The 26333-nt window shown below is 47.8% G+C and overlaps 1 protein-coding gene across 1 annotated transcript; it reads left to right on the forward strand.

Moving 5' to 3' along the window:
* Positions 1–7466: 7466 nt before the first annotated feature.
* ttbk2a (tau tubulin kinase 2a) lies at positions 7467–24689 on the forward strand (the record flags this gene model as incomplete). The annotated part of the gene is made up of 15 exons (XM_080011900.1): positions 7467–7535; positions 9103–9250; positions 12258–12331; positions 13042–13182; positions 14151–14255; positions 15156–15221; positions 15330–15422; positions 15729–15854; positions 16337–16494; positions 17074–17281; positions 17683–17897; positions 18410–18950; positions 20799–21161; positions 22674–23653; positions 24194–24689. The coding sequence occupies 15 exons, from the start codon at positions 7467–7469 to the stop codon at positions 24687–24689; spliced, it is 3783 nt and encodes a 1260-aa protein (XP_079868026.1).
* Between the last annotated feature and the right edge of the window lie 1644 nt (positions 24690–26333).

The raw sequence follows: 26333 nt of genomic DNA on the forward strand, positions 1-26333 counted from the left end.
CATTTTACCGGCCACCATCCAAAAGCAGGTGCGTGTGTGTGTGTGTGTGTGTGTGCATGTGTTGTAGTGCGGTGTGTTGCGTGATAATTAAAAGATTCTTCTTCTTCTTCTAAGGGGGTACTCAGCTGAAAAAAAAGATCTTAGAGACGGTACACTACTAAAGGCAAGTTTGAGAACCACTACTCTGTAACAGGGGTTTCAAACTACAGACCCAGTTGCCACATCCAGCCCGCAAGGCAATTTGATGTGGCAGCTGCATATATGGTGATGAATATATTGATAAATCTGGCCTGCGAATGTATATTTTTTTAAATCACAGTGCTTAATTTAAAATGTACTTGATGTTTTCAAAATATGAAACAGAATTAAATAGATCATAAGAGAGCAATTTCTAACAGCATAACGAAGCAATTCACTAATGTGCAGGAGAAAGAACCCCGACCTATAACAATAAATGATCCTAAGCGTGGTATGCATTTTGAATATTTGTACATCTTTAAATATCTGGCTGTTTCTGTTTTGTATTTGTTTATTTTTTGTTTTTGTTGACTGTTTGTATATATTTGACTTTTTTTTTTTATTTCACTGTTTAATTCTATTTTATGTTATTTTTTGTCCATTCTTAATGCGCCGAAGCAGACGCGTAAAGATCGCCGCCATCTTGGTTCGGTGTTCCGTCCACCGCACCACAGACCTCCGAGCGCCATGCCGCGCACAAACGTCAGACACCGCGAAAAGATGGCGCCGTCATTGACGTATCGCGGTGGGCGGTTTCAGCGTCAACGTCGGACGGGACGCGCTGTTCGGCGACGCGAACAATTCATGCCGCGTTCAACTTGCCGTTGCCGAACATCGGACAGAAAAATCGGAACCTATGAAACTTCGGAGTGGAAAAAATGTTCAACATTAAAAGACGGGGCGCGTTGATCCTTGCGCCGCTGTACATAAACGCGCACGCACACGCATTCATATACGTACAATTACTTAGCACCACTTTGCAGTATTTATTGTTACACGAATGTTGTTGTTACACTAATCTCTGTCGCAATGTAGCTTGGATGTTATTCTCCCTTGTAAGTCGCTTTGGATAAAAGCGTCTGCTAAATGACTAAATGTAAATGTAAATTTTGCTTATACGCATTAATTTTTTTTATACATGTTGCTTGTACATTTTTGTTAAATTCTGCCTGAGTTTGGGCCTTTGTTTCCCATGTATCCACAGTTCGCCCTCGGTCGTTTGTCCTTCCATCCCTTCGCTGTACTTTGATCGCACGTGGCAATTAAAGGATCCTCGTCCTTGAAAATCTTGGAAGTTTTCGGGACCAGAAGCAAAGCGCGTCCACGTGGGCGTCAACCGGGAGGAGGGGGGCGGGGCCACGCCGCGAACGCGCTTTAAAGCCCCCCCCGAGCCCGTGCACGCGAGCTGTTGCGAAGGCGATCGCGTCGTGAGCGCGCGCGTAGGAGAGAGCCGCTCCGGGGTCGGAACGTCACGGATCCGCAGCGACGGGGAACCGGGGAGACGCCGGTGTGACGGCGGGAGGACACAACGGGAAGATTGCTTCTTAAGGACGCCCCCCCCCCCTCATCGCGTGGTTGACGTGCGACAAAACGACAACAACAACAACAACACACAACGATCGAACCGCGACCCCAACATGGACGCTTCATCCGCCGCGGGATTCCGCTCGATGCCGCCGCAGCCCCCGAGCGGAGAGGCGCCACTGTAACCACACCCGACGAGTCCTTCCGTCGGGTCGGAGGCGTGGACCGAGGACCCCGGGGTGAGAGAAGCGGCCACGCCGCCGCACCGGCGCGTCGGCGCGGGGACGGGGGTCGGACTCGTCCGCGTGATGTTTGCGGGATGCGCGGTGCCCGTGACGCTCCGCGCTGTCAGACGCGCTAGCTGGGCCTGCGGACGGGCACGCGCTGCGCCCCATCTGCTGTAGCAACCGCGTCGCGACGCAGCGGCTCACGAGGCAACCGGCAGCAGGACGTTCTGCTGGGTGGCGTGTCGCCTCATTACTGCACATTGCTGCCGCACATCAGGACCGCAATTTATGACTGATAATTGCTACTGCACATTATTACTGCACGTTTGTACTGCGCGTCGTTGCTGCACATTATTACTGCACGTTTGTACTGCGCGTTGTTGCTGCACGTTAGTACTGCACATTACTACTGCACATTGTTGTTGCAAATTAATACTGCACATTGTTGCTGCACATTACAACTGCACATTATTACTGCACATAAGTACTGCGCATTGTTGCTGCACATGAATACTTCTGCACATTATAGCTGCACATTATCACATCACATTTGTGCTGTACATTGTTGCTGCACATGAATACTTCTCCACATTATTACTGTACATCAGTACTTCACATTAGTACTACTGCACATTGTTACTGCACAAGAATGTGCTGTACATTGTTTCGGCACATGAATACTTCTGCACATTATAACTGCACATTATCACACCAAATTTGTGCTGTACATTGTTTCGGCACATGAATACTTCTGCACATTAGTACTGCACATCGGTGCCACACACTAGTACTGCACCTTGTTTCTGCACGTGAATACTTCTGCACATTTGTACTGCACATTGATACATCTGCAAATTAGTACTGCACATTGTTATTGCGCATTAGTACTTCACATTGGTACTGCACATTAGTACCGCACATTGTTGCTGCACATGAATACTTCTGCACATTACTACTGCTCATTATTACTGCACATTAGTACTGCACTTCAGTACTGCACATTATGACTGCACATTGTTGCTGCACATGAATACTTCTGCAAAATAGTACTGTACATTATTACTGCACATTAGTACTGCACATTGTTGCACATGAATACTTCTCCACATTATTACTGTACATCAGTACTTCACATTAGTACTACTGCACATTGTTGCTGCACAAGAATACTTCTGCACATTAGTACTGCACATTAGTACTGCACATTATTACTGCGCATTATTACTGCACATTATTACTACACATTAGTACTGCACCTTGTTCCTGCACATGAATACTTCCACACATTAGTACTTCACATTATTACTGCACATTATGTCTACATATTGCTACACATTATTACCACAACCACTTACCTCTCCTCGATTATCCTCATGCATCTGCTTATAAGTGAGAGGCTCAATTGTTAATCGCAATAAATTGTTTGATAATTAATTGTCAACTAAAATGTAATGATTGTGATGGTACCCTACCTATGGTACATGTTTTATGTGTTGCTGTATGTTCCTCATCCTCAACTGTATTCAGCAGTCAGTGATTCTCAACCTTTTTCATATCAAGGACCCCCAATTTGATTCGCACAAGGCCACAGACCCCCAATCTGAGAAGATTGTTATTGTTGTATATGATTAAATCCAAACTTCCACACCGGTCTATACTATCGTTTGGGAGATAACAGTGGAGCAAGGATCAAAACAGTCATTGCTTTACATTCTCTAATGGTGCTAGGGTCTTAATAAATAAAATAACTGAAGTTGAACTATTAATCATCTTGCTGTGGACCCCCTGGAACCTCTTGAAGGATCCCTGGGGGTCAACGAACCCCACATGGAGAACCACTGTTATACAGTAGGTGATATTATATTAGATACATACAGTACAGTATTAATGGACTGAGAAAAATGTGATAGAATATAATTTAGATCGATTTAGATTTTAGTGGAAAAATCGCTGACAGAACAACCTGAACTGTTTCAAATGGACACACACATGGATGCTGATCTTTATTTACTAACAACTCAGCCAGTGCGCCACGCCAGCCGGTCCAGACTGTGGCCCTTGCAGCCATGCTGAGAACAGGGCCTCCCCACGCTGGCTCCTCTCCAGGGCCCGCTCTGCATAGAGCTGTCCCCTTTCAACTAACAGATCGGCACGGCTCACTTTTTGACAACTTGGCCCGGCCACACACCGACTAATGAATTTGATTAAAGTGAACTGGGGACGAAGGCGGTGTGGGGCGGTTTGGGGTATTGTTGGTGCTTGCGTTTTAATACGTGACTGCAAGCCGATGCAATCGAAAGAAATAGACAATTGTAACCATCAAAAATACAAACACACTTTGTAAGTATAGCCCAACTCATAGAGGAGATGCAACTCAAAGTGCTTCATAGAAAGTATAATTAAAAAAGATTTAAAAGACAAAGTTAAACATTAAAAGATAAGAAAAACAATAAAACATAACAAATTCATAAATACAAATAAATAAATAAATACATAGCATAGAATTCTCCGTATGTGTTTATATAATTGACTATGTATTTTTCATCTATTTGTGTATGTTTGGCTACTTTTTTTACTTTACTTTTTATTCTGTTTTATTTTATTTTTTCAGACTGTTAAGCTTTAAAAAGGGATAATCTTCTGTAGAAATGTACCAATCCGCACTTGGCAGAACAAACCCATTCTGATTCTGGTCAACATGTGCTAAGATGATAGGTCTAAAAGTGGTTTCAGAGCCAGACGTAGGACTACGTGCAGGCAGTTGCTCATTGATATCCAGCCATGAAGTTGCACTTTTCCAGCCGGGCAAAAGATGCAGGCGGCGACTTCTGGCTGCGGTCAGCAAATGAAATTGGCACTGCACTGTAGTCGCCATGGAGATGCCCGGATCAGAAAAGCATGATTCACGATGAGACAGAAACATGCCGCCTCTTTTTGTGTGTGGTATTTCCTTTATTTTTCATTCAATAATGACTTACATGAAGGAGGTGGCGGAGGAAGAGGTTGAGCGGTGCCAGGCTTCACTCTCTGCGAGGTTTGCGATTAGTCACTCTCTGTCTGTGTGTGTGTGTGTGTGTGTGTGTGTGTGTGTGTGTGTGTGTGTGTGTGTGTGTGTGTGTGTGTGTGTGTGTGTGTGTGTGTGTGTTGCATGCATGCATGGTGTTTTTGGTGGGTTATGTGGCTGTATCTTGCTGAGTCCAAGTGGGATGAAACTCCAATCTCAAAAAGCATTCCCTGCCCTCCTTTAGCCTCTCTTGCTCGGCTGCGTCATTTCCCAACTATATCGACACGTGAGGATATGTGGAATAGGCCTCCCGCTACCTACATGCATGGATTTTGAGGAAATTCCATAATGTCCCTACTCTGTTGAGGTTTTAGCTGAGAGAACAGAGAACAGCATACAGAACAAACTCTTGAAACAACGAAACGACATATTGGATGACCTTGAAGTCCCAGTGTGATGCTCGCGGCAGAGAATTATTCACTGCTGCTTTTACATCCGCATACATATTTTTAATGCAATAATATAACTATTTTAACGCTTTAGAAGGATTTTTGGCAGTAGGATATTGTTTTGCACCGTTTATTATGTCATCATCAATTGGGGTATGATTTGGACCTTTCCCCATGTATTTGCAGTACACCGCCAGACATCATGGTTATTGCCAAAGGTATCTGAGGGTATCTGATGGTATCTGATGATATCCCCCAGATGCTACCTAAACAAGTGGAAAACATTGATTTTCCAGTCGTTGACAAAAACAATTATTGCACTTTCTTGGCATGGCAATCCACTAATATTTTGTTTTTCCTTCACAAGCGAGAATAGGCCCAACTTAAAGGAACGGAACTGGTTCAGCTCATGTTTTCGGTGTTAATGCACAAGCTCTGCAACCTTTTTGAATAAAATAAATATTGTTTTCCCCCCGAGTAACAATACTTCGTTGTCTGTAGCGTTGAGTCACTTGTAGGGGTGCGCGCACGACATGATTTAGCAAATCAAAACGAGCTGGACGGACTTTGGATGATCCTTTGTCGTAGGCTGTTCCAAATAATGTAGTCCGTCAATCATTGTGACATAAATCACGTGGCCGGGCGTCACGCACTGCATGAGCTCGGACTAATTACTCCCAATTAAGCGTGCTTGGTTTTCAGACTGGGCAAGCGACTAGAATCTCTGACCGCCTCACACCAAAAGACTGCTGTTGATGACAAGTGCGCACAGACTGCTGCAGACTAAGACCAGTATGAGGCAAAGTACACGCCATCCATCCAGTTTCGGGGACCACTGAGTTCATCCCGTCCTTGTCCAGTTCAGTGTTCCCTGAGAGATGAGTGGCGGACCGCTGCATCGAGGCCTCTTTACTCCAGAGACTCATCCGCGTGTCACATTCCCCCCGTCTCTTTCATTTCCCTTCAGTCAGGCCACGTTTGCCCTTGCCAGCGTGGCTCCCGGCCCCGCCAAGGTGCACGGTGGGGATGGATGGCGCCCTTGCTGTCGGGTTCATGCCCCGCAACCAAATCGCGCTCTGTAGGCCCGGTTGCGTAACCGCCGGCGCCCCCGGCAGGACGGCGACGTGCAATTGTGTTTGTTTACGTGTGTTTTGATGTCAGGATGGACGGGGCCTCCCGGCGCGAGCCCTCCTCCTGGGAGATGGTTATCAACACGAGCGTTGCGTAAGACAGGAACACAGGCACCGCGTTTCCCGAGGAAACTCTGCTTGAGCCTTGATGTCAGAACACCCCGGCGCTTTATCCGAGAGGAGCGTCGAGGGCCGCAGACACACGCAAATTGAAGTGCGTTTTAGCAAGGCGTTCCGATTTGCAGTCACGATACGCGTAGAGCTGCAACTTGGACAATATTTCTAAATTGGTGATTTGGGAATCGAATGGAGCTTTGATGTTCACAAAGAGCTGTGGACAAAGAACCAATTACTAGGCTGTCGACTTACATAATCGGCCGTACTGTAAGCTCAAGGTAGGCCTAAATTATACATTTTGGTCCCTTTAGGAGAGATACTCTAAGCTATAATACTAAATACTATGTACTACACCCTGAAAGGAGCAGGGATAAAGCATTTTCAGCATGATTGAGATGTATGCGCATTATGACGAATATGAAAATAGACACCACTACTTCTGTCATACAAGTATTAGAGGTTTGGCTGTACATGTGCTCCTGAGATGAAAGCCTTTGCAGGGCAACTTCATACTGTTTTTTAATCTGGCTCTCTGTGCTTTGTGAAGTGCATTCCTATATCAGTTGGTGGAGTTGACGAGCTGAATGGACGTTTGTCTCGGAGGACAGCTGCTAGCAGCAGGTGTGGCAGCTGCAGCCCCAAGCCCTGCTCTAGGAACATCAGGACCCCTTGAAGCAAGGAGATTACTTGAACATGGACACTCTCTTTCTTACATCTGATAGCCTTTTCTTGGGTTGCCAATTTTCTTCAGTAGTCCTCCTTGGACTCTGGCGGCTCTAAACGAATAGGCGGGTGTGATGCGCAGCAAAACAACGAGTGTTGAACGGCGGAGCTCTACATGACGGCGCCTGATGCCTTATCCCGGTGCTGAGCAGGGCTTTTGTGTGTCTGTTGTTCCTCTGCAGGGTTCTCCAGCAGCGCCTCATCCCAGATGCCCGGCCCGGTCCGAGGCCGCATGTTGTAGGGCTGTGAGAGCGGCGGTCCGTCCAGTGAAGGGATGAGCGGAGGAGGGGAGCAGGCCGACATCCTGAGTGTCCTGGCCCTGGTCAAGGAGCGATGGAAAGTGGTGAGTGGCGTTTGCCTCAATAACGACAAAGGGGGCCTTTGTGTGTTTTTCTGACCCCGTCGCTGCCGGATCCCGCCTCAGTCCCCGCACAACACCTTCTCTGTCTGCTTCGGTCCAAAACAATGGCTTCCCTCGCGTCCTTCTCCTCACCGGATCTCAGGGGTTTCCAAACTTCTAGGACGGTTTGGGGTCTTCTCTCCTTGTCCCGGAATTGCTGCCGCAGCATTGTCAGGGAGTGTGTCCTAAAATAGCCCGTGCGGCTATTCGTGGCGGTGCTGGAGCTATAGGCGGCAGCACCCCAGGGCTCTGCCGCTCGGGTGCCATGTGAGCCTCCTTCCTTCTGAGGAACATCGTTATGTAACCACGCTGCAGATAATCCTTCAATTTTAGCTGCTAGCGTGCGTGTGTGTGTGTGTGTGTGTGTGTGTGTGTGTGTGTGTGTGTGTGTGTGTGTGTGTGTGTGTGTGTGTGTGTGTGTGTGTGTGTGTGTGTGTGTGTGTGTGTGTGTGTGTGTGTGTCTGTGTCTGCTGGAGTACAGTGAAGGACACATGGGAGCTTAGAGGGAATCAATTCTCACTACGACCAGTGTGTGAATTCTCTGAATGGGGGCCGTCCGCGAAGAACAATGTTAAATAGCTCAACGCAGTGTTTAACAACACAAAACAATCAAGTGCGACAATGTTCACGCCTTTATTTTATTAACCCTTTATGCACCAAGTCAAGTTCCCTGTGTGCATCTGCTAGTTGAAGCTGATTTAATGTTAAGGCACTACACCACTGTCCTTTTTAACCTCTTAAAAAAACGTCAGGAACGTGCAGAACTGTTTTGGCCGACAAACAGTAATGCAAGACCCGAGTCGTGAGCGATCGCAGGGAACAAATCCTTTCAATGACTCAGGAGTTGGGAGTCACTCCGGCAAAAAGAGTGGGCGAGCGAGTCGACTCACAAGCCGAAAAGAATCACTTGAGGAATAAAATAAAGTCGAGGGGAAAACAGGCCGAAGCATTTGGCATAATTCAAAGTGAATGTGACTTATTTACTCTTTGCATGGTTCTGGTCAATCACATTCACAACTCGGAGCGACAAGCCGACTACTCCTCCTCCTTGACCACGCCCTACACCAACTGAACCGAGCTGAACTATAATCTTTTTTTTGAGTGGCTCAAGGACCGAATCTCAAAAATAAAGTCAAACCTTCCGTTGCTACCGATAGCCCCCACGCTCAGAGTGACACCCGTTTCTGCTGGATCCCCTATTCCGTCTGGAACCGACCGAGTCGATGGATTAGTACAGCCTTGCAATTTTGATCTTGCAACACAAGAGCTCATTTCCATTCCATATAAGTGGAATTTGAAAAATGTTGACAGTACACCTGGCAAGCTCTCAAGGCACATTGAGTGTGCAATGAAACAGTGGTTGAAAAACACTGATATAGATAGATGGATGGATGATGGATAGATGGATGGATGGATGGATGGATAGATGGATGGATAGATGGATGGATGGATGGAAAGATGGATATTGGATTTTTTTCTTCATGTTTTGTTCTCTCTGCGCTGCCTCCAGGTGAAGAAGATCGGGGGTGGGGGTTTCGGGGAGATCTACGAGGCCCTGGACCTGCTGACCCGGGTCAGCGTGGCGCTGAAGGTGGAGTCGGCCCAGCAGCCCAAACAGGTCCTGAAGATGGAGGTGGCCGTGCTCAAGAAGCTCCAGGGTGAGTGGGCGGTGGAGGGAAGGAGGGAAGCGGAAACGGATTCGCATCGGGTTGCGCGCTCTGGGATCGATGCCCCGACACGCCCTCCCTCTGCCGCCGCGCGGGTCGGCGCCGTCGATCGGATCCCGTTTATCTTTTGTCATCCAGGAGTTTTTGGGTCCCTCCCTCGGTAAACGCGCACAGTGAGCGGCAAACGGCGCCGGGGAAGCGACTCCTCAACCCCCCCCCCCCCCCCCCCCCCAGACAGACAGACAGACAGACAGGCGGCCTCCTGTCCCAATTAAGCAGGCCCCCACCTCGGTGTCAGATCCGGACCTCTTTGGAGTGTTCCTGACCCGCCTTTCGGGACTCCAGCCGAAGCCCGCGGGGAATTTCGATGCTTTGCCGTCGGTTGTCACATGTCACGTAGATATTAAAATAGAACAATTACATGGGAAAGATAAAATAGATAGATAGATATATAGATAGATGGATAGATAGACAGACGGACGGACAGACGGACGGACGGACGGATGGATAGATAGATAGAAGGACCGATGGACAGACAGACAGATAGATGGATAGATAGATAGACAGACAGATTGATAGATAGATAGATACATAGATAGATGGATGGATAGACAGACAGACAGACAGACAGACAGACAGACAGATAGATAGATAGATAGATTGTTTACTTTCCTTCCTCCTCATCCCTCCGTCCTTCAGGTTTTTTTATTTATATATATATATATATATTTTTTTTTCTGTTTTTCCTCTGCGCGTTGGGTCGATGTTCTGGATCCGGTTTTCCGTCTAATGGCCTCGGCCTGTAGTATCATGGTTCTCTATCTCTCTCTCTCTCTCGTCCTGAGGGGATGGGGAAGAAACCCGACACCGCCCGGACCATCCCCACCCTCACACCCACCCAAAGAACGAGTGCCCCCCCGCCCACTTTCAGAAAATAAAACGACGACCAGAAAACCTTGGAGGGCCGTTTTCTGCGCTGTTAAACATTCATCGCTCCACGCTGCAGCCGCTCGCTTCCGGAGGCCGCGGTCGGTGCCTTCGCCCCCTTTTTTTTTTTTTTTTTTTACAAACAACTCGTTTTGGCACCAATAGCTGGAGATGTAAACCGGGTTTTGGCAAAACGTGACATGTGATTATCCAGGCTGCCACAGCCACTCGCCATTTCTCCTCACTTATTCTGGGACTTCAGCCTTTTAACCACAAAGTACATTGAGCCATTCTGACGTCCATATTGAGAAGGACTCCACAGCTTTGTTGGAGTCACCTCCTTCTCTTTGCCTCTCTGTTACTAATGCTAGTAGCCTATTAGTAGTAGGAGCCTGGTAGCAGTGTAGTAGAAGCTTAAGAGAAGCTCAGTTGTAGCCTAGTAGTAGCCTTGTAGTAGCCTAGTTATACCATAGTAGTAGCCCAGTAGTATCCTGTTAGCCTAGTAGTAGCCTTGTAGTAGTCTTGTTGTAGCCTAGTAGTCGTCTAGTAGAAGCATAGTAAAAGCTTAGTTTTAGCCACGTAGTAGCCTTGTAGTAGCCTAGTAATTACATAGTAATAGCCCAGTAGTAGACTTTTAGCCTAGTAGTAACCTTGTAGTAGTCTTGTAGAAGCTCAGTTGTAGCCTTGTAGTAGCCTAGTAATACCTTAATAATAGCCCAGTAGTAGCCTTTTAGCCTTGTAGTAACCTTGTGGTAGTCTTGCAGTAGCCTTGTAGTAGTCTGCTGAAGGTCTGCTGCAAGCCTGACATAAATGGCTATAATGTAATAAATTATAAACAAGCAATTTCCAAAGAATTAGTTTGCAATTTGTTTGACCGTTGGAAGAAGCTGAAATACTGCAGCAGACTCCTTGAATTAACAGTTCGCTGGAAGCTGCATCCACTTTTCTCCCTTTTTAAATTAATACTTTTTTTTTTATTGTGCCATCATTTTTGCACCCACATGATTCATTGGGAGACATCACGGGTGTTGGTAGAAGGTTGCATCGATCTGTGAAGGGTGGACACTGTTCACTGGGAGGGGTTTGCTGGGGCGTGGCTGCAGCCACCAGCCTGCCAATGCAGCAAGGTCCTCTGGGACCGGAGCACGTGCACACGCGCACACACACACACACACACACACACACACACACACACACACACACACAGACACAGACAGACAGACACAGACAGACAGACACACACACACACAGACACAGACAGACACGCACACACACACAGACACACACACACACACACACACACACACACACTCAGACAGACAGACAGACAGACAGACAGACACACACACAGACACAGACAGACACACACACAGACAGACAGACAGACAGACAGACAGACAGACAGACAGACAGACAGACAGACAGACAGACACACACACACACACACACACACACACACACACACACACAGACATGCACACGCACACACACACAGACACAGACACAGACAGACATGCACACACACAGACATGCACACGCACACACACACAGACACAGACAGATAGACAGACAGACACACACACACACATAGACACAGACACAGATAGATAGACAGACAGACACACACAGAAACAGACAGATAGACAGACAGACACACACACACACACAGACACAGACACAGACACACACACACACACACACTGACACAGACACAGACAGACAGACACACACACACACACGCACGCACACACGTACATGAGCACACACACACACACGTACGCACGCACGTACACACACACACACACACACACACACACACACACACTGCATTGTGCATTATAAATCAGTGGGGTGCTCATGTGGGGAGCTGTCGCTGGTGAAGGAAGGACAACAGACTGTAGCCACTGTGAAGTAATAAACACCAATAGGTAAACACATTCATCATCATCATCATCATCATCATCATCATCATCATCATCATGATTCACACAGCTCGTCATCTCCTTTGGTACAAATGACTACGATGGCCCATCGAAGTCTCCTGATTAGGGGATGCTCTGTCTCCTCCCAGGGAAGGACCACGTGTGTCGCTTCGTGGGATGCGGCCGCAACGACCGCTTCAACTACGTGGTGATGGAGCTCCAGGTGAGTTCGGGTGAATTTTAAATACCTTCAGATAAGACAAGGTTATCACTTTATTATTATTATCCCCGGAGATAAGAATGAACACACAGTGAGTCCGATATGGCAGGTGTCAGTTATTCTACAGTAAGTACAGTTACAGTATTGCAGCATTACTACTTTAACAACAGTCAAAGTGTGATACAGTCATAACAGCAGTCCATAATAACAGTATTAATAAAGGTTATAATAGTACTAATGATCCTAATATAACAGCAGTCCATAAAAACAGTATTAATAAAGGTTATAATAGTACTAATGATCCTAACACAACAGCAGTCCATAATAGGCAACAACAGTCTTAATATTTATACTCCACCTGTATAAGGATCTAAATCCAAAATCCTACATGAAAGAATCCAACGAAGACATTCTACTATTTGACAATGTAAAAGTAAAACATCTTTTAAGTCCTGTCTACTTTTTAAAGTTAATCAAGACGCAGGCTTTGACTATAAAATGTAAAAAGTCAATGTAGACTGTAGATAATATAGACAATATAGACGATGACATTTTCTTTCATGACAAAACGATGGCCATTGAAATGTGAGAAATATTAAAATTGGCACTAAGTCCCTCTGATGGGGTTCTTTCCTCCCTTCCTTCCTTCCTTCCTTCCTTCCTTCCCTCCTTCCCCCCCCCCCCCCCCTCCCTCCTTCCTTCCGGCCTCCCAGGGCCGTAACCTGGCCGACCTGCGGCGGAGCATGAGCCGGGGCACCTTCAGTGTCAGCACCACTCTGCGACTGGGGCGCCAGATCCTGGAGGCCATCGAGAGCATCCACTCAGTGGGGTTCCTGCACCGCGACATAAAGCCGGTGAGTCAGGGATAACAATTATTATCATTATTATTATTATTATTATTATTACTTGTTGTAGTAGTAGTAGTAGTAGTAGTAGTAGTAGTAGTAGTAGTAGTATTATGATTATTATTATTATTATTATTTTTAATAATAATAATAATAATAATAATAATAATTGTACTCCACTCTATAGCACCTTCCATACATGACATGCAACTCAAAGTGCTTTACATTAATAGAAGGACGTCAAATTGCAACAATAAAAGCAAAGCAAACAAGTAAAATGCACTTAATAAAAATAAGTCAATATTACACTATACTCGTTTCAGATTTGGGTCATCTGTTTAGACTTTGAAGGATCACAATCGTTCTTTTTTTCCACTGTAGTCAATCTCATTCCTCAGCAAATCATTTATTTTGAATTATTGCTCATAAATTCACTTCATTCAAGTCATTTGCCAAATAATTTTCACTGTTGGGTGTAGAATGCTGAACCATGTAATTACGTAGTGCTCAAACAGATTGCACAGATAGTCTATATTACTCCGTTTAACGCAAGCCTTCATTTCTTCTGTTGGGATGGGCTCTCCAAACCTTCTATGAGTATTACATAAAGACACAGTAAAATTATAAATATATATATAAATATATTCTAGGTGCACCGCGTATTACTCAATTTCTTCGCCTCATTCAATTTGTATTATGGACTGCTTGTGATGTTGCCAGTTCCAGATTTTATTTGATTTTCTTTTCGGCCAACCGCTGCACTTACCGCGCACTCGTCTCAATAAGAGCACTGGAATGTTGCCCGAAATCACTTTAAGTAATTGGTCACTCAAGGCGATTATTTTGGTTTTGTTTTGTTCTTCCATCTTCCAAACATTTTAATTCAGATGTAAATCATTTATTTGTGCATGTGTGTGTGTACCTATGTGTAATGTATGTGTAATCGCTCCGCTGTTGTTGCTCTTGTTGTTCTTTAGTCCAACTTTGCCATGGGCCGCTTCCCCAGCACCTGCAGGACCTGCTACATGCTGGACTTTGGCCTCGCGCGCCAGTTCACCAACTCGTGCCAGGAGGTTCGACCTGTGAGTATCTCCAACTGTTTACTGAGTCCACATGTATACGGATATTTCTGAAAACGCCCCCTCGGTTTAAAAGAAATAAAAAGTCCTCCCCGCGATAAGTATATTTGCTGGCAGGTGGCCGGTTGAAATAGTTGGTCCGATCAAAAATCACCAGATGTCATGATGTCATGAATGAAAAATGCATATTGGTTCATATGCATAGGCTCAGATTTCCGGGAGGACGCAGGGGATACGCCCCCTCCCATATTTAGAACACGTTCATTTGCGCCCCCCAAATAAAAACATGGGAGAAGCAGAGGACTTTTAGAATAAAGTCATTTCCACCATAAACAAGGAAAAGGCACAAAGTGGTGCGTGTCAATCAATTCACCAGAAGGCAGGAAAGGAAGTGTTTGACGCTCAGAACTTCCTGGGGGAGGAGCCCCAGACCCAATGTTCAAACAAAACCTACACCGCTGTTATCATATGATAATCCAAACCATGACAATCAATCAATGACGGAATAATAACGAATCCTCAACGATAGAATACACCTTTTCTTCATTTTATGGGGTATTTACTTTCGATCATTTTGATTGATTTGTTTCACAGTGTAACTAGCAGCACTAGTTGTGAGTTTCACGAGCAGCATTACAGGAAGTATCAATCCGGTGATTATAGAAGGATGATGAAGTATATAGTAATGTAAAGAATATACTACGGGTGGTATCATAATGACGAAAGTATCATATAATATGACGTAGAGTATAAAATGCAATAACGTATTATAATGATGTGCTGATGTGGTAATAATAGAATGTAGCATACTATAGTATAGCCTTATATAATATTATTCATGAATGTTTAGTTGATGAATATTATATATAACATATGTCATTAATGCTTCTCCCTGTGCCTCAGCCGCGCCCGGTGGCCGGGTTCAGGGGAACCGTGCGCTACGCATCGGTCAACGCTCACAAGAACAAGGTCAGTGCGGGGGGGGGGGGGGGGGGGGGGCTGGAACCCTTCACACTTCATTGACGTGCGTCGTGTGTTCGGACGCCGACGTGTTATTAATCCGGGATCGTCCTACAGGAGATGGGTCGCCATGACGACCTGTGGTCCCTCTTCTACATGCTGGTGGAGTTCATGGTTGGACAGCTGCCATGGAGGAAGATCAAGGACAAGGTGAGGACGGCCGTCTTTGTCTGTGTGTGTGTGTGTGTGTGTGTGTGTGTGTGTGTGTGTGTGTGTGTGTGTGTGTGTGTGTGTGTGTGTGTGTGTGTGTGTGTGTGTGTGTCTGTGTCTGTGTGTGCGTGTGCGTGTGTGTGTGCTGACCTGTGTGTGTGTGTGCTGACCTGTGTGTGTGTGTGTGTGTGTCTGTCTATCTGTCTGTGTGTGTGTGTGTGCGTGTGCGTGTGTGTGCGTGTGTCTGTGTGTGTGTGGACCTGTGTCGTCACGTGTGTGTGTGTGTGTGTGTGTTGACGTCTCCAGGAGCACGTGGGGAAGTTGAAGGACACGTACGACCACCGGCTGATGCTCAAACATCTTCCTGCTGAATTTGGTGTTTTCCTGGACCACATCTCCAGCCTGGACTACTTCACTAAGCCTGACTACCTGGTACTGACCCCACGCTTTATAATAATAACACAATATGTGGAAGAAAAAAAACATGCTGAGAAAAAAAATTCTTTTTCTAAATTAAATATAGGGTTTATTTTTGTTGAAGAGTGTCAGTTGAATGTGATATTGTCATATTTATCACTATGATTCACTGTTTATTTAATAAGTTACTTTTTTGGTATCTTTAATTTTTTTAATCTGTTATTGTTTTTCTGTTATTTTTATGTGATATGTGTTGTTTGTCATTATATTTAGTGTATTTTTCCATATTTTTATTTGTGTACAAGAGTTAGGTTTATTGAATATTTTCACATTTTCCCATATATTGTCATTCTTCATGATCTATCTATCTGTCTATCTGTCTATCTGTCTATCTGTCTGTCTGTCTGTCTGTCTGTCTGTCTCTCTGTCCGTCTATCTATCTATTGAAATTGTTGATCATGTCGTCTGATTGTTGTTCTTCTTCCGTCCCGCTGTAGCTGCTGATGTCGGTGTTTGACAACAGCATGAAAATCTACAACGTGGTGGAGAACGACCTGTACGACTGGGAGCGCACGGCCCCGGACGGCTCGCTCACCATCACCGCCAGCGCCTCCACGCCGCAGCACCACACCCGCCTCACGCCCGCTCACATGGGGTGCATAGTGCCACACACACACACACACACACACACACACGCGCCTGTTGTTCCATCTAGCTTTCGTGGATTTTTTCAATTCAAATTTTTTTCAAAAATACTTACTTTTTCATTTAATTTCTCATGCAATTTTCTTTTTTAATTTATAAATTAATTTGTTTTGTAAATAATTATTTTGAAATAATATTAGTAGTGGTAGTTATTATTATTATTATTATTATTATTATTATTAGTATTATAACAACTTAAATGTATACCCAAGGATGCAAGTTAGGTTAGCTTTTGAAAGGTTTTGGCATTCGGTGTTTTCTTTCTAATGCAGTGCAATTTCTTTTGTAAATTAAAATGGTAATAATTATAACTAAAAGTTAAAAAACGAACCAAAAAAAATTTAATTCATAAGCACCTTTCAAGAAATGCACGAACAAGTTAGCAAGTTAGGTTAGCCAAATAAGCCAAAGTCCAAGTAAATTATTATATAAAGTATTTTTAACCAAACTTTTAGACTTTTAGAGTGCTCCAGAAGTCCTCTGCCGAGTATTTTCCACCATGGGTAAGTGTGTATTTCCTGCCCTCCAGGATGGCGAATGCCTCTCTGATCCCCGGCGACCTGCTGAGGGAGAACACGGACGAGGTTCTGCAGGACGAGCAGCTCAGCGACGGCGAGAACAACCCGCCCCCGGAGCGCCTGCCGGGCTCCCCTCTGCTGGCGCTGCGGAATCAGGAGGCCGACGTCTGGGAGGAGCTGGACCGCAACCGCAACCGCGTCCGGACCGCCGTCTGGAAGGTAGGCTTCACTCCCATGATGATGAAAAATGGTTCACTCCCGTGATGCACTGCAGTGGGGCTGTTTTTATTTATTTATTTATTTATTTTTATCAGAACTACATTTCTGTTTTCTGAATATGTGATTGGGGACGTGAAAGAGGCGGTGAAACTAGAGACAGGAAATTTTCAAATATTGCAAGTTGTCCTTATTTATCAGCTCTGTGCTCATTGCTCAAGTTTCACACTGAAAGAGAGAACTATTAGCAGATAATATAATATACAACAATAATACGTGCAGATATCCATGTTTTTTGGTGGGTAACAGGATAGTGGTGTAGTGCCGTTGGATTATTTCATCGTAAATATTAAAAGGTTTGGGAAGTACCGCCCTAACTACAACCAATGTGCCGGCCCCTGCAGGCGGCCACGGAGGAGGAGCACAGCAACAACCAGGGCCACCAGAGCCCCTACGCCGGCCCCAGCCTGGGGTCCCCGGTCAAGGTGCCCGCTGAGGGCGTGGCCTCGGACCGCGACGGGCCCCTGCTCAGGAAGCTCCGCAACATCCACAGCTTCGAGCTGGAGAGGAGGCTGGGCCTGGAGTCCAAGCCCAGCGCCGAGCGCTTCCTGGAGGCATGGTCAGTCACCCTGCGACCTCTATATATGGAAATGTTCCTCTTGATATAGAGAGAAATATTCGGTTGAGTGTTTCATGTACTTTTACTAAGTACTGGATGAGCCCACTCAAAGATGACTATAATACCATATTTTGAGTTCACGAAAAACGTTCCTCCGCTGATTAATTCAAATGTTTTTTCTGCTTTTGTCAATAGCAGCATTTCAATGATATTATTATTATTATTATTATTATGTACAACCAGTGCTCTCTAAATGCTATTCAAGCGGAAATCCATAAGATTGTCGATTCACAATTCTACTTTAAATTTAAACTTAAAAGTTTCTTCGGATCATTTCTTTTTTAAAGACGGAAGCCGCCACCAACAATGGAAACAGCATATAAAGGAATTAAGAGGACAAAACAAGTCAAGCGATCACAGAATATTAAATTAAGTTAGCATGTCTGGTTGGCTGAATAATTAACTCAGACTGTTCCAGGAAGAGAGTTTTATTCCCTTTGGCGCCTTTCCAGCTCTGTGAAGCAGCAGGAGGCCGGCGGGGCGGCGGTGCTCCCGGTGGCCCAGGCTCAGGTCCTCCCGGCTGGCGGAGAACGTCCCGAGCGGGTGTGGCACTACGACGAGGAGTTCCTGCCCGGCGGCCTCTCCCCCAAGCCCGCCTCCCCCGGCTCCCCGGAGCAGGGCGAGGCGGCGGCCAGCAGCGGGGGCTTCGTGGCGCTCAACCTCAGTTCCGGCAGGCAGGACGTGGACTCTCGGGAGTGGGTGATGGTGGAGCGACCCGGCAGCGGGTCCCCGGGGGCCAAGGCCGCCACCAGCCCCTCGGAGGAGGAGGACGAGGAGGAGCCGGAGGTGCTGCGGCCCGGGGAGCCGTCTCCCGGCTGGGGGAGGGGCAGCCCCAGCCCCAGCTCAGGCAAAGCCAAACGGGAGACCCTGGCCTCCTCCTCGGGGACGGCCAAGGTGGAGCGGCTGGAGCTGAGCGTGGGCACCGCCACCAACCTCCCGCCCGTCACCCCCACCAGCCCCGCCGACGCCCTGGCCGAAGGCGTCCTCACTCAGGTAAAGGCTGCGCGACACGGATCCGTCCGGTGTTGTTGTAGCCGTAGAACTGCAATGCTGATGTCATAAGATTACCAGTCGCACCGTGCTGCTTTGTTTTGTAGCAAAGACTTCCTGCTTTATTCGTGCTTCATCGGCTTGTTTGCATTTGTTGGAGGGGAGGTGCCGCTCCGTCCCACGGAGGAGGAGGCGGGAGAGAGAGCTTTGAACCGCACTTTGATTTGCGTTCCTTCTGCCATCTCATTCAGAGACGCTGTTTTTTTCTTTTTTGTTTCAGTACCTCTGCTTCGTTTGGTTTGTGCGGTCGGCTTCGGTTTGCTTAGATGTCTTTTATTTATTTCCAAGCTCCCAGTTTGGTTTTTGCACCGGTTAGGATGGCGGTGGCTTCCTCGCTGTTGACCGCCCCATTCTTACCGCATCCACATTCCAGCTCAGCAGATCTTGAGAGACATTAAAGGACCGTACGCGGTGTCCAATTGGGTTTTAGAGCGTTTCCTGATCAGCACACACATTTAACTTTACCACTGACCCATTTTTGGATTTCTAGATTTGTCTCAATTTTCGGGGTTTTTCGGCCTTCAACCTTCAAATGATGTCCTGGTCCCATTGACAACTAAGGTTACACTTTATTTTTGTCAACGGTACTTTAACTTTGTATTTGTTAAATGAATGGTGACCTTTTTTTATCTTTTCAAATGGATTTAACAAATACAACTTACGCCGACATTAAATACCTTTGACAATGATATGTGTTAACGTAGTGGTGGTCAGGGGTGATGAAGGTAAAATGTGTCCCGTAACTAGCAAACAAGCTAAAACCCAAATGGACATTTAATTTAACTTCATGTAAAGCATTTTTATTCTCATTTAAGAGGCATGAATTGACCTTGACCTTGTCCCATGACCTTCCCCTACGCACAGAGCCACTCCCTCTGAGTTGAACATATTCTCCCTAATCCTAACCACCTCCCGATCCCCCGCAGTACAAAAACCCCACCACCTCCATCTTTTCTCCCCCGTCCTTCCCTCCCCTCACCACTCTGACGTACGCAGTTCTTTCCGTCAGTGTTGCGTATCTCAATCGAAAAGTCTCGCCGCAGCGACGCCCCCAACGGATCGGGTGGACTGCGCGCTCAATCTCGACAGAGGCGGAGGCTCCTGACGCCTTATGTCTTACTATGTCTTATTTTAACCCCTTCATGCTCTGGGAATGAATTGTCTCGTCGTGTTTTTGTAGCTCTAAAAGAAAAAAATGTGACATGAAAAATAAATAAAGACGATCAACAAATATGAAAACAAAAATAAAAAATATAAATAAAAGAACATTAAATATGGCGGAAAAACGTTTTGTTCAAAAAGTTTGTTTGATCAAAAAGTGTTTTCTATTTTTCAGACATCACTAAAATAAGCCTTAATGTATATGGAAATACCAAAATATGCAGGAAACTGTAAACACGTATTCATGCCGACAACTGCTTCTGGCGACCGGTCATCAAAGCATAGTTTGAAACTCGCAAACGGCGACGCCGCCCTGTTGTTATTGGATGCACTGGCCACCAGGGGGCGCGGCGGTGATGCAACGCGCTCCTTTGACTAGAATGACTTCCAGGCGGAACCAACGGACCAAGCGTCCAGCAATTGTGTATGAGCACACAATTACTACGACTCCTCAGCAAATTCCAACCCCCCCAAATTCCTCCACAACCCTCACCCCTCCACCGCCCCCGCCCTCCCTCCTGTCCCTACCTCCCTCCCTCCCTCACTGACCTCACCTCTATCCCTCACCCTCCTCTCTGCACCTCCCTCCCTCTCTCTCTCTCTCTCTCCTTCCTTCCCTCGTCTCTCCAGCTCCCCACCTCTCCTCCGTCCCTGCCCGAGGAGGTTGCGGCGCGGACAGCCAGCCCCACCCTCCTGCGCTCCCCCAGCCCTCACACCCTCCTGACCACCACCCTGTCGGACCCCCACCCGCACCAGTGCCACCCGCAGGGCATCCGCCGCAGCCAGTCGGCCGACCAGCAGCGGCGGGAGCAGGAGCGCGCCCCCTCTTCCTCCTCGTCCTGCCACGCCTCCCTCCCGTTGCCGTCGGCCCCCGCCCCCGGCGCCGGTGCCGCCCGCTCGCCCGGGCGCAGGAAACTGCCCGTGATACCGGCGGGCGCCGCCAACGCCAAGTTCCCCTCCGTTATACGCATCACCCGCGCTCAGCTCCAGCAGGTGATTTTAGCCGATCCCATGCAGGTCCACTGAAGCGTGCTTTACACTGAATCCGACGACAGATGGGTGGGACGTCGCTCCCACGCCCCCTTGTGGCCGTCGTAGTGCATGAGTCTAGATTTCGTGGCGCATGAACAACAGAACAACATGATAGCGAGTAGTTTGCTTTGGACATTGACCATTTTCTTTGAAGGAGAGAGACCTAAAAAAACTTCCTTTACGGTGTTTGCAAAGAGCGCACAAATTAAGAAATATCACATTAATCAATCACATCAATTATTGTATTAATAAATAATTAATTGAACAAAGAATATAATAATATCATTTTTTTTTTTTTAAGAGATTTATTGTAATTGAATAAAGTGACACCATATTGTGTCTCACACTACATAACATCATGATTTATATACGTAACTTGGTTTGTTTTAGCCAAGTTGTAATAAAGATAGTTTGCCGGTTGCTTAGCAACAGTGGCTTCCCATCGTAGTGTCGGAACCGAAATTTTACGCAAGAGTTCGAGGAAAATGTTAACGCAGCCGCTGACTCTGAGCTCTGGATCTCTGACTCCGGATTCAGTGTAAAGGCGGAGAGGCGTGGAGCCAGAACGGGCGCTCCGACCTCGTCCGATCGGCTCCGCCCCCTTTCTTGTGACATCACTCGCCAAACACCACCTGCCAGCTTTCACCTTACCTTTTCCTTTATTCTCTTTTTTTTTTTTTTGTTATTTTGTATTCTTTGGTTATGTTGTTTGCTTTGGCTCCTTGTGTTGCGTGCTTGCGCTCCCTCCATGAAGCAGGAAGGGCCAGACAGAGCATGCTCAGATCAGTGTCCTCGTGTGTCATGTGTTGCTGTTGTTGTTTCAGGGCTGTCTCTCTGTGTGCGTGTGCGTGTGTGTGTGTGTGCGTGTGTGTGTGTGTGTGTGTGTGTGTGTGTGTGTGTGTGTGTGTGTGTGTGTGTGTGTGTGTGTGTGTGTGTGTGTGTGTCTGTGTGTCTGGCATGTGCGTTTGGAATGTGGAGTCATGACTACGGGTCGCATGATCTCTTTTGTTTCAGATCGTCTTTGTCCTCTCTCTCCTTGTCTTTCTCTCTCTCTCCCTCTATTTGTTTCTCACCCTCTCTTCGTTGAAGCCCCCTGCGAAGTTGCGTGAACGTTTCCTGCCCTACTTGCCGGTTTAGTACTCACAGCTCGACTGACACTGCCATAGCACTTTGTGTGTTTCGGTCTGATAACGGTAGCTATGGCATTGCATGCTGTTGCCAAACTAATCTCCATTTTTAAAATCCCATTCTATAAAAAAAAACCAAAAAAACACTCTGCATCAGGCTCTTGCTGCAGCGCTACAACACAACTCGACATCTTGTAGTCTTCCAGCAACACCGCCGCTGACATTTGGAATATTACTCCCTTTCTTTTATCGCCGCGAGTCGCTAACGCTAACACCCGTGTCTCTTCTCCCCGCTCCTATCCCTCCTCTACCTCTCCTCCCTCCCTCCCGCCCTCCCTCCCTCCAGCTGACGGCTCAGCGCCCCTCCGGCCTGTCCTCCCAGTCGGGGTCGGACAGCGCCCCGCAGTGCCTCCTGCTGGAGAGGCGCGGTGAGACGGAGGCGGAGGCGGAGGCGCAGCGCTCGCAGGGCCGCGCCGTGGACGTCCACTCCGCCCTGGAGCGCGTGCCCACCCGCCCCGGCACCCCCACGGACCCTCTGGCCGTAGAGACACTGGCCAACGGAGACGGCCACGGCAGGGCCCAGAGCCCCTTGCCGAGCCGGGTGTCCTCCCCCCGCTCGCCGCATTCCCCTCGCTCGCCCGCCTCCCCCCGCTCGCCCCGCAGCCCCTTCTTTGCCAACGGCCACGCCTCCCGCTCCCCCTCCCCCTCCCCCTCCCCAAGAAGCCACGGGGCGGACTTGAGCTACGGAGCCTTCCCCAAGCCGAGCCACTGCCCGGGGAACTCTCCCGGCTCCCCGGGAGAGCCCCCCGCCCCCCTCCAACTGGGGGGGGGGACGAGGGAACAAGGGAGTAGGGAGCAGCTTCCGGGGGACCCCCTCGGCCAGGACCACGCCTCCCCCGCCGTCGCACCGCCTCGCAGGAGCCGAATCCCTGTGCTGGAGCCCTCGTGCCTGCTGGAGCCCCCGCCCCCCGGCTCGGCTAAGGAGAAGCTGCTGCAGAAGAAGGCCTGCCACCACGGCCACGCCCCCTCCCCCACCGCCTCCCCCTCGCTGTCGGACCGCCGCGGCCTCATGGGCCCCCCGCTCGCCAGGGAGCAGGTGTCCTCCGCCTCGGACCGCTCCCAGGACGAGGACTCCCTGCTGGGCTCCCGGTCCGACCGCCAGGGGGACGACGCCCTGTCCCTCTCGTCCTCCTCCAGCCCTCTGTCCCGCAAGAGCAGGATCCCCCGGCCCGTCAACCCCGTCCCCGCTCCCCAGCAGCTGGCTGCTCAGTTCCAGCCCCGCCCGCCCCCGGGGAAACCACCCAGCCGCCCCACGGTGGAGGGCAGGTAACTGCGAACATTATTTCACAATTAATGAAGACAATAAAAATGAGACGTTAAGATGTTAGAGAATTTATTTATTTATTATACAATTCATTGTTATGACACCTGACTTTCACTAATTTGATCAGGGCCGGTATTCGGCTGAATCTCACAATACCCTTCTCTATCGATACACTGACATTTAATACATAATGACGATTGCTGCCAACTTTTCAGTGTACCATCTGGTGTACAATAAAAAAAAAATGAAAATGACGAATTCTGCTTGAAACTAATTAAATATTTCAGCTAATTTGTGACTGGTGATATTTAATTGAAGGGGAAATTGGTCGATAAGGTCTGAACAAAGTATCGACAATTTTCAAATTGATTCAGAGATTGAAAAATATTTAATTCCTAGTATCAGATTTTTTTTTGTCAGCCCTACATGAATTTAAATATTCAAGCACTAATCTTCTAATGTAATATTCAAGAATAATATGTACAATTTTAATATACTAATCTTCTCTAACTAATATTGTGCAATAATTTCCATCTGTCCAGGCTGAGGCGCTATCGTATCCGCACCGGCAGCACCAGCGACTCCGACCTGCTGAGCTGCCTGGCCCAGCTGATGCATAGCTCCCGGGGCTCCCCGCTGCACCACCGCTCGGCCCAGCACGGGGGCTTCCGAACGGGGGTCTGCAGCCTGACCAGCTCCCCTCATCACCACCACCACCACCACCACCGCAGCTCCAGCGCCTCGCCGCGCAGCTCTTCCTCCCTGCAGCGCTCCGTCAGCTCCTCGCCCTCCCGCCACGAACACCGCGGCAGCGGAGGCGGGGGCGGAGGGGGAGGCGCCGGCGGTGCCGGCGGCGCCGGCTGCCAGGGCCGCAGCCGCTCACCCCCCAGCTTCTCGGGCTCCCCGCCGCCGCGCCGCTCCTACCTCCACCACCAGGAGAGCTGCTGCGGGCGGCAGGCCCGCACCGCCGCCTTCCACCTGACCAGGGGCAAGGGCTGCAGCCGTGAGGGCAAGTGCTCCAGCAAGCTGAGCAGATAGTCGCCGCTCGGGATGGGGAGACCGCCATCGGGACCTGGGAGAAAGATCCTGACCAGAGAATTTATGTTGCCCGCCTTTAAAGGGATACTCCAGCTCTGCATGCTAACTGTGTTAGCGCAATGCAGGGCTGCAGAGGGGATCGACTATTCTAGCTCCTGTGAAAACGGGGAACTACACCTTCCAGCGTCTCAAAAGCTGAGTTAGTTAAGGAATACACGGGCTGCGTCTTCATGACGAGTCAAAATAGTTTATTTTAAATGCAGCTACATTCGAAACTTATATAAATAAAGAGTAGAGATCCCCCCCCCAAAAAACCTGGAGTATCCCTTTGACCTCGACCGCGCCTCCTCCCCACCTCCCGCTCCTCTCTTCGGTCCTTCCGTTTGCACATCGCCTCGTCGTCAGCTTGATTTGAGCTTAGCACAGTTTTACGGTATCTAACCACAGAGGGCACGTTTCAGGGGACTTATAGGGGTTTGTAGTATTTACCACGTAGAAAATGGCGTTAGTAGGGATGCACAGATACCGATAGCGGTGTTATGGGTGTGATTCGTAGGACTGTCGCAATCATGACATTTTAGTTGCTGATTAATTGTCATACAAATAATTGCCTTTTTTTGGTTGATTCTATACCCTGATCGTATCACTATTAGGAGCTTATCAGCTTATTGAGTGGTATTAACACATGTCTACAAGAGCCACCCGTTGACATTGACAGTTGGAACATAAGAGATTCAGCTGGAAAGTCAATTTTATTCAACCCAACCGATGGAAACGCAGCACATTCACATTTTACCTGATGCGTCACTTCCCCTGAAATTTGGACTTGTGTGGAATCTTAACGATTTTGCAGTATGCTGACGGATCATGTAATAATGGTGACAGCTCCACCGGTCCCGTGCTCGAGTGCTGGTACTCGTACTCGTAAATATGTCCCGATACACAAAACCGTGAGTAGCTTATGGGGAGATCACCTTCTACCCTCAAAACTTTGTGACAGCTGTGTTTATGTTCTCGGTGTCCTCCAAGCAGCAAAGAAATCAATCATGGAAACCGACTTAACACGCAGGACACGCTCATGTCTTTGCTATTATTTTACCGTTGTAGTACCAAGACTTGGTGTTGGCGCCTATTGAGAGCGAGCGCTGGAGAAAATGGTATCGGTGCATCCCTGGGGAGTAGTGTAGCTGTAAAACTGTAACACTGTGTGGGTCTTTTTGTTTCCTCCTTAAGGTAGTACTGTGGTTTGAAAAACACAATATTAAACGACCTCTGAGTCGGTAAGTTAGTCTCTCGTCTATCCTGAACGGCGCTCCGTCGGAGTCCAGCTCAACCCTGTTCCGGTCGCACTGGGATTGCACCGATCCCTGCGTCATTTGATATCGTCCTGGAGTAATTAACCCCCCGGAATCCATTTGGAAAATTGCAGGCAGCGTGTAAGTTTTACTGTACAGCGTATGCCGATAGATTGAGCCAGAGTGAGTGTAGTATTTAACGGAGATGGTATGTATTTTAGGCGTTAATCGATGGATGAATGCCCCTCGCTTTCCTTCCAGACGTTTAACGGAGGAAGCCGCGTCAACGCCGACGTCGTCCTTGATACAATCATGTAAAGTGTGTGAGGACACACACCTACCTGTGCCT

This window comes from Zeus faber, assembly GCF_960531495.2.
Source record: "Zeus faber genome assembly, chromosome: 13".
Lineage (NCBI taxonomy): Eukaryota > Metazoa > Chordata > Actinopteri > Zeiformes > Zeidae > Zeus > Zeus faber.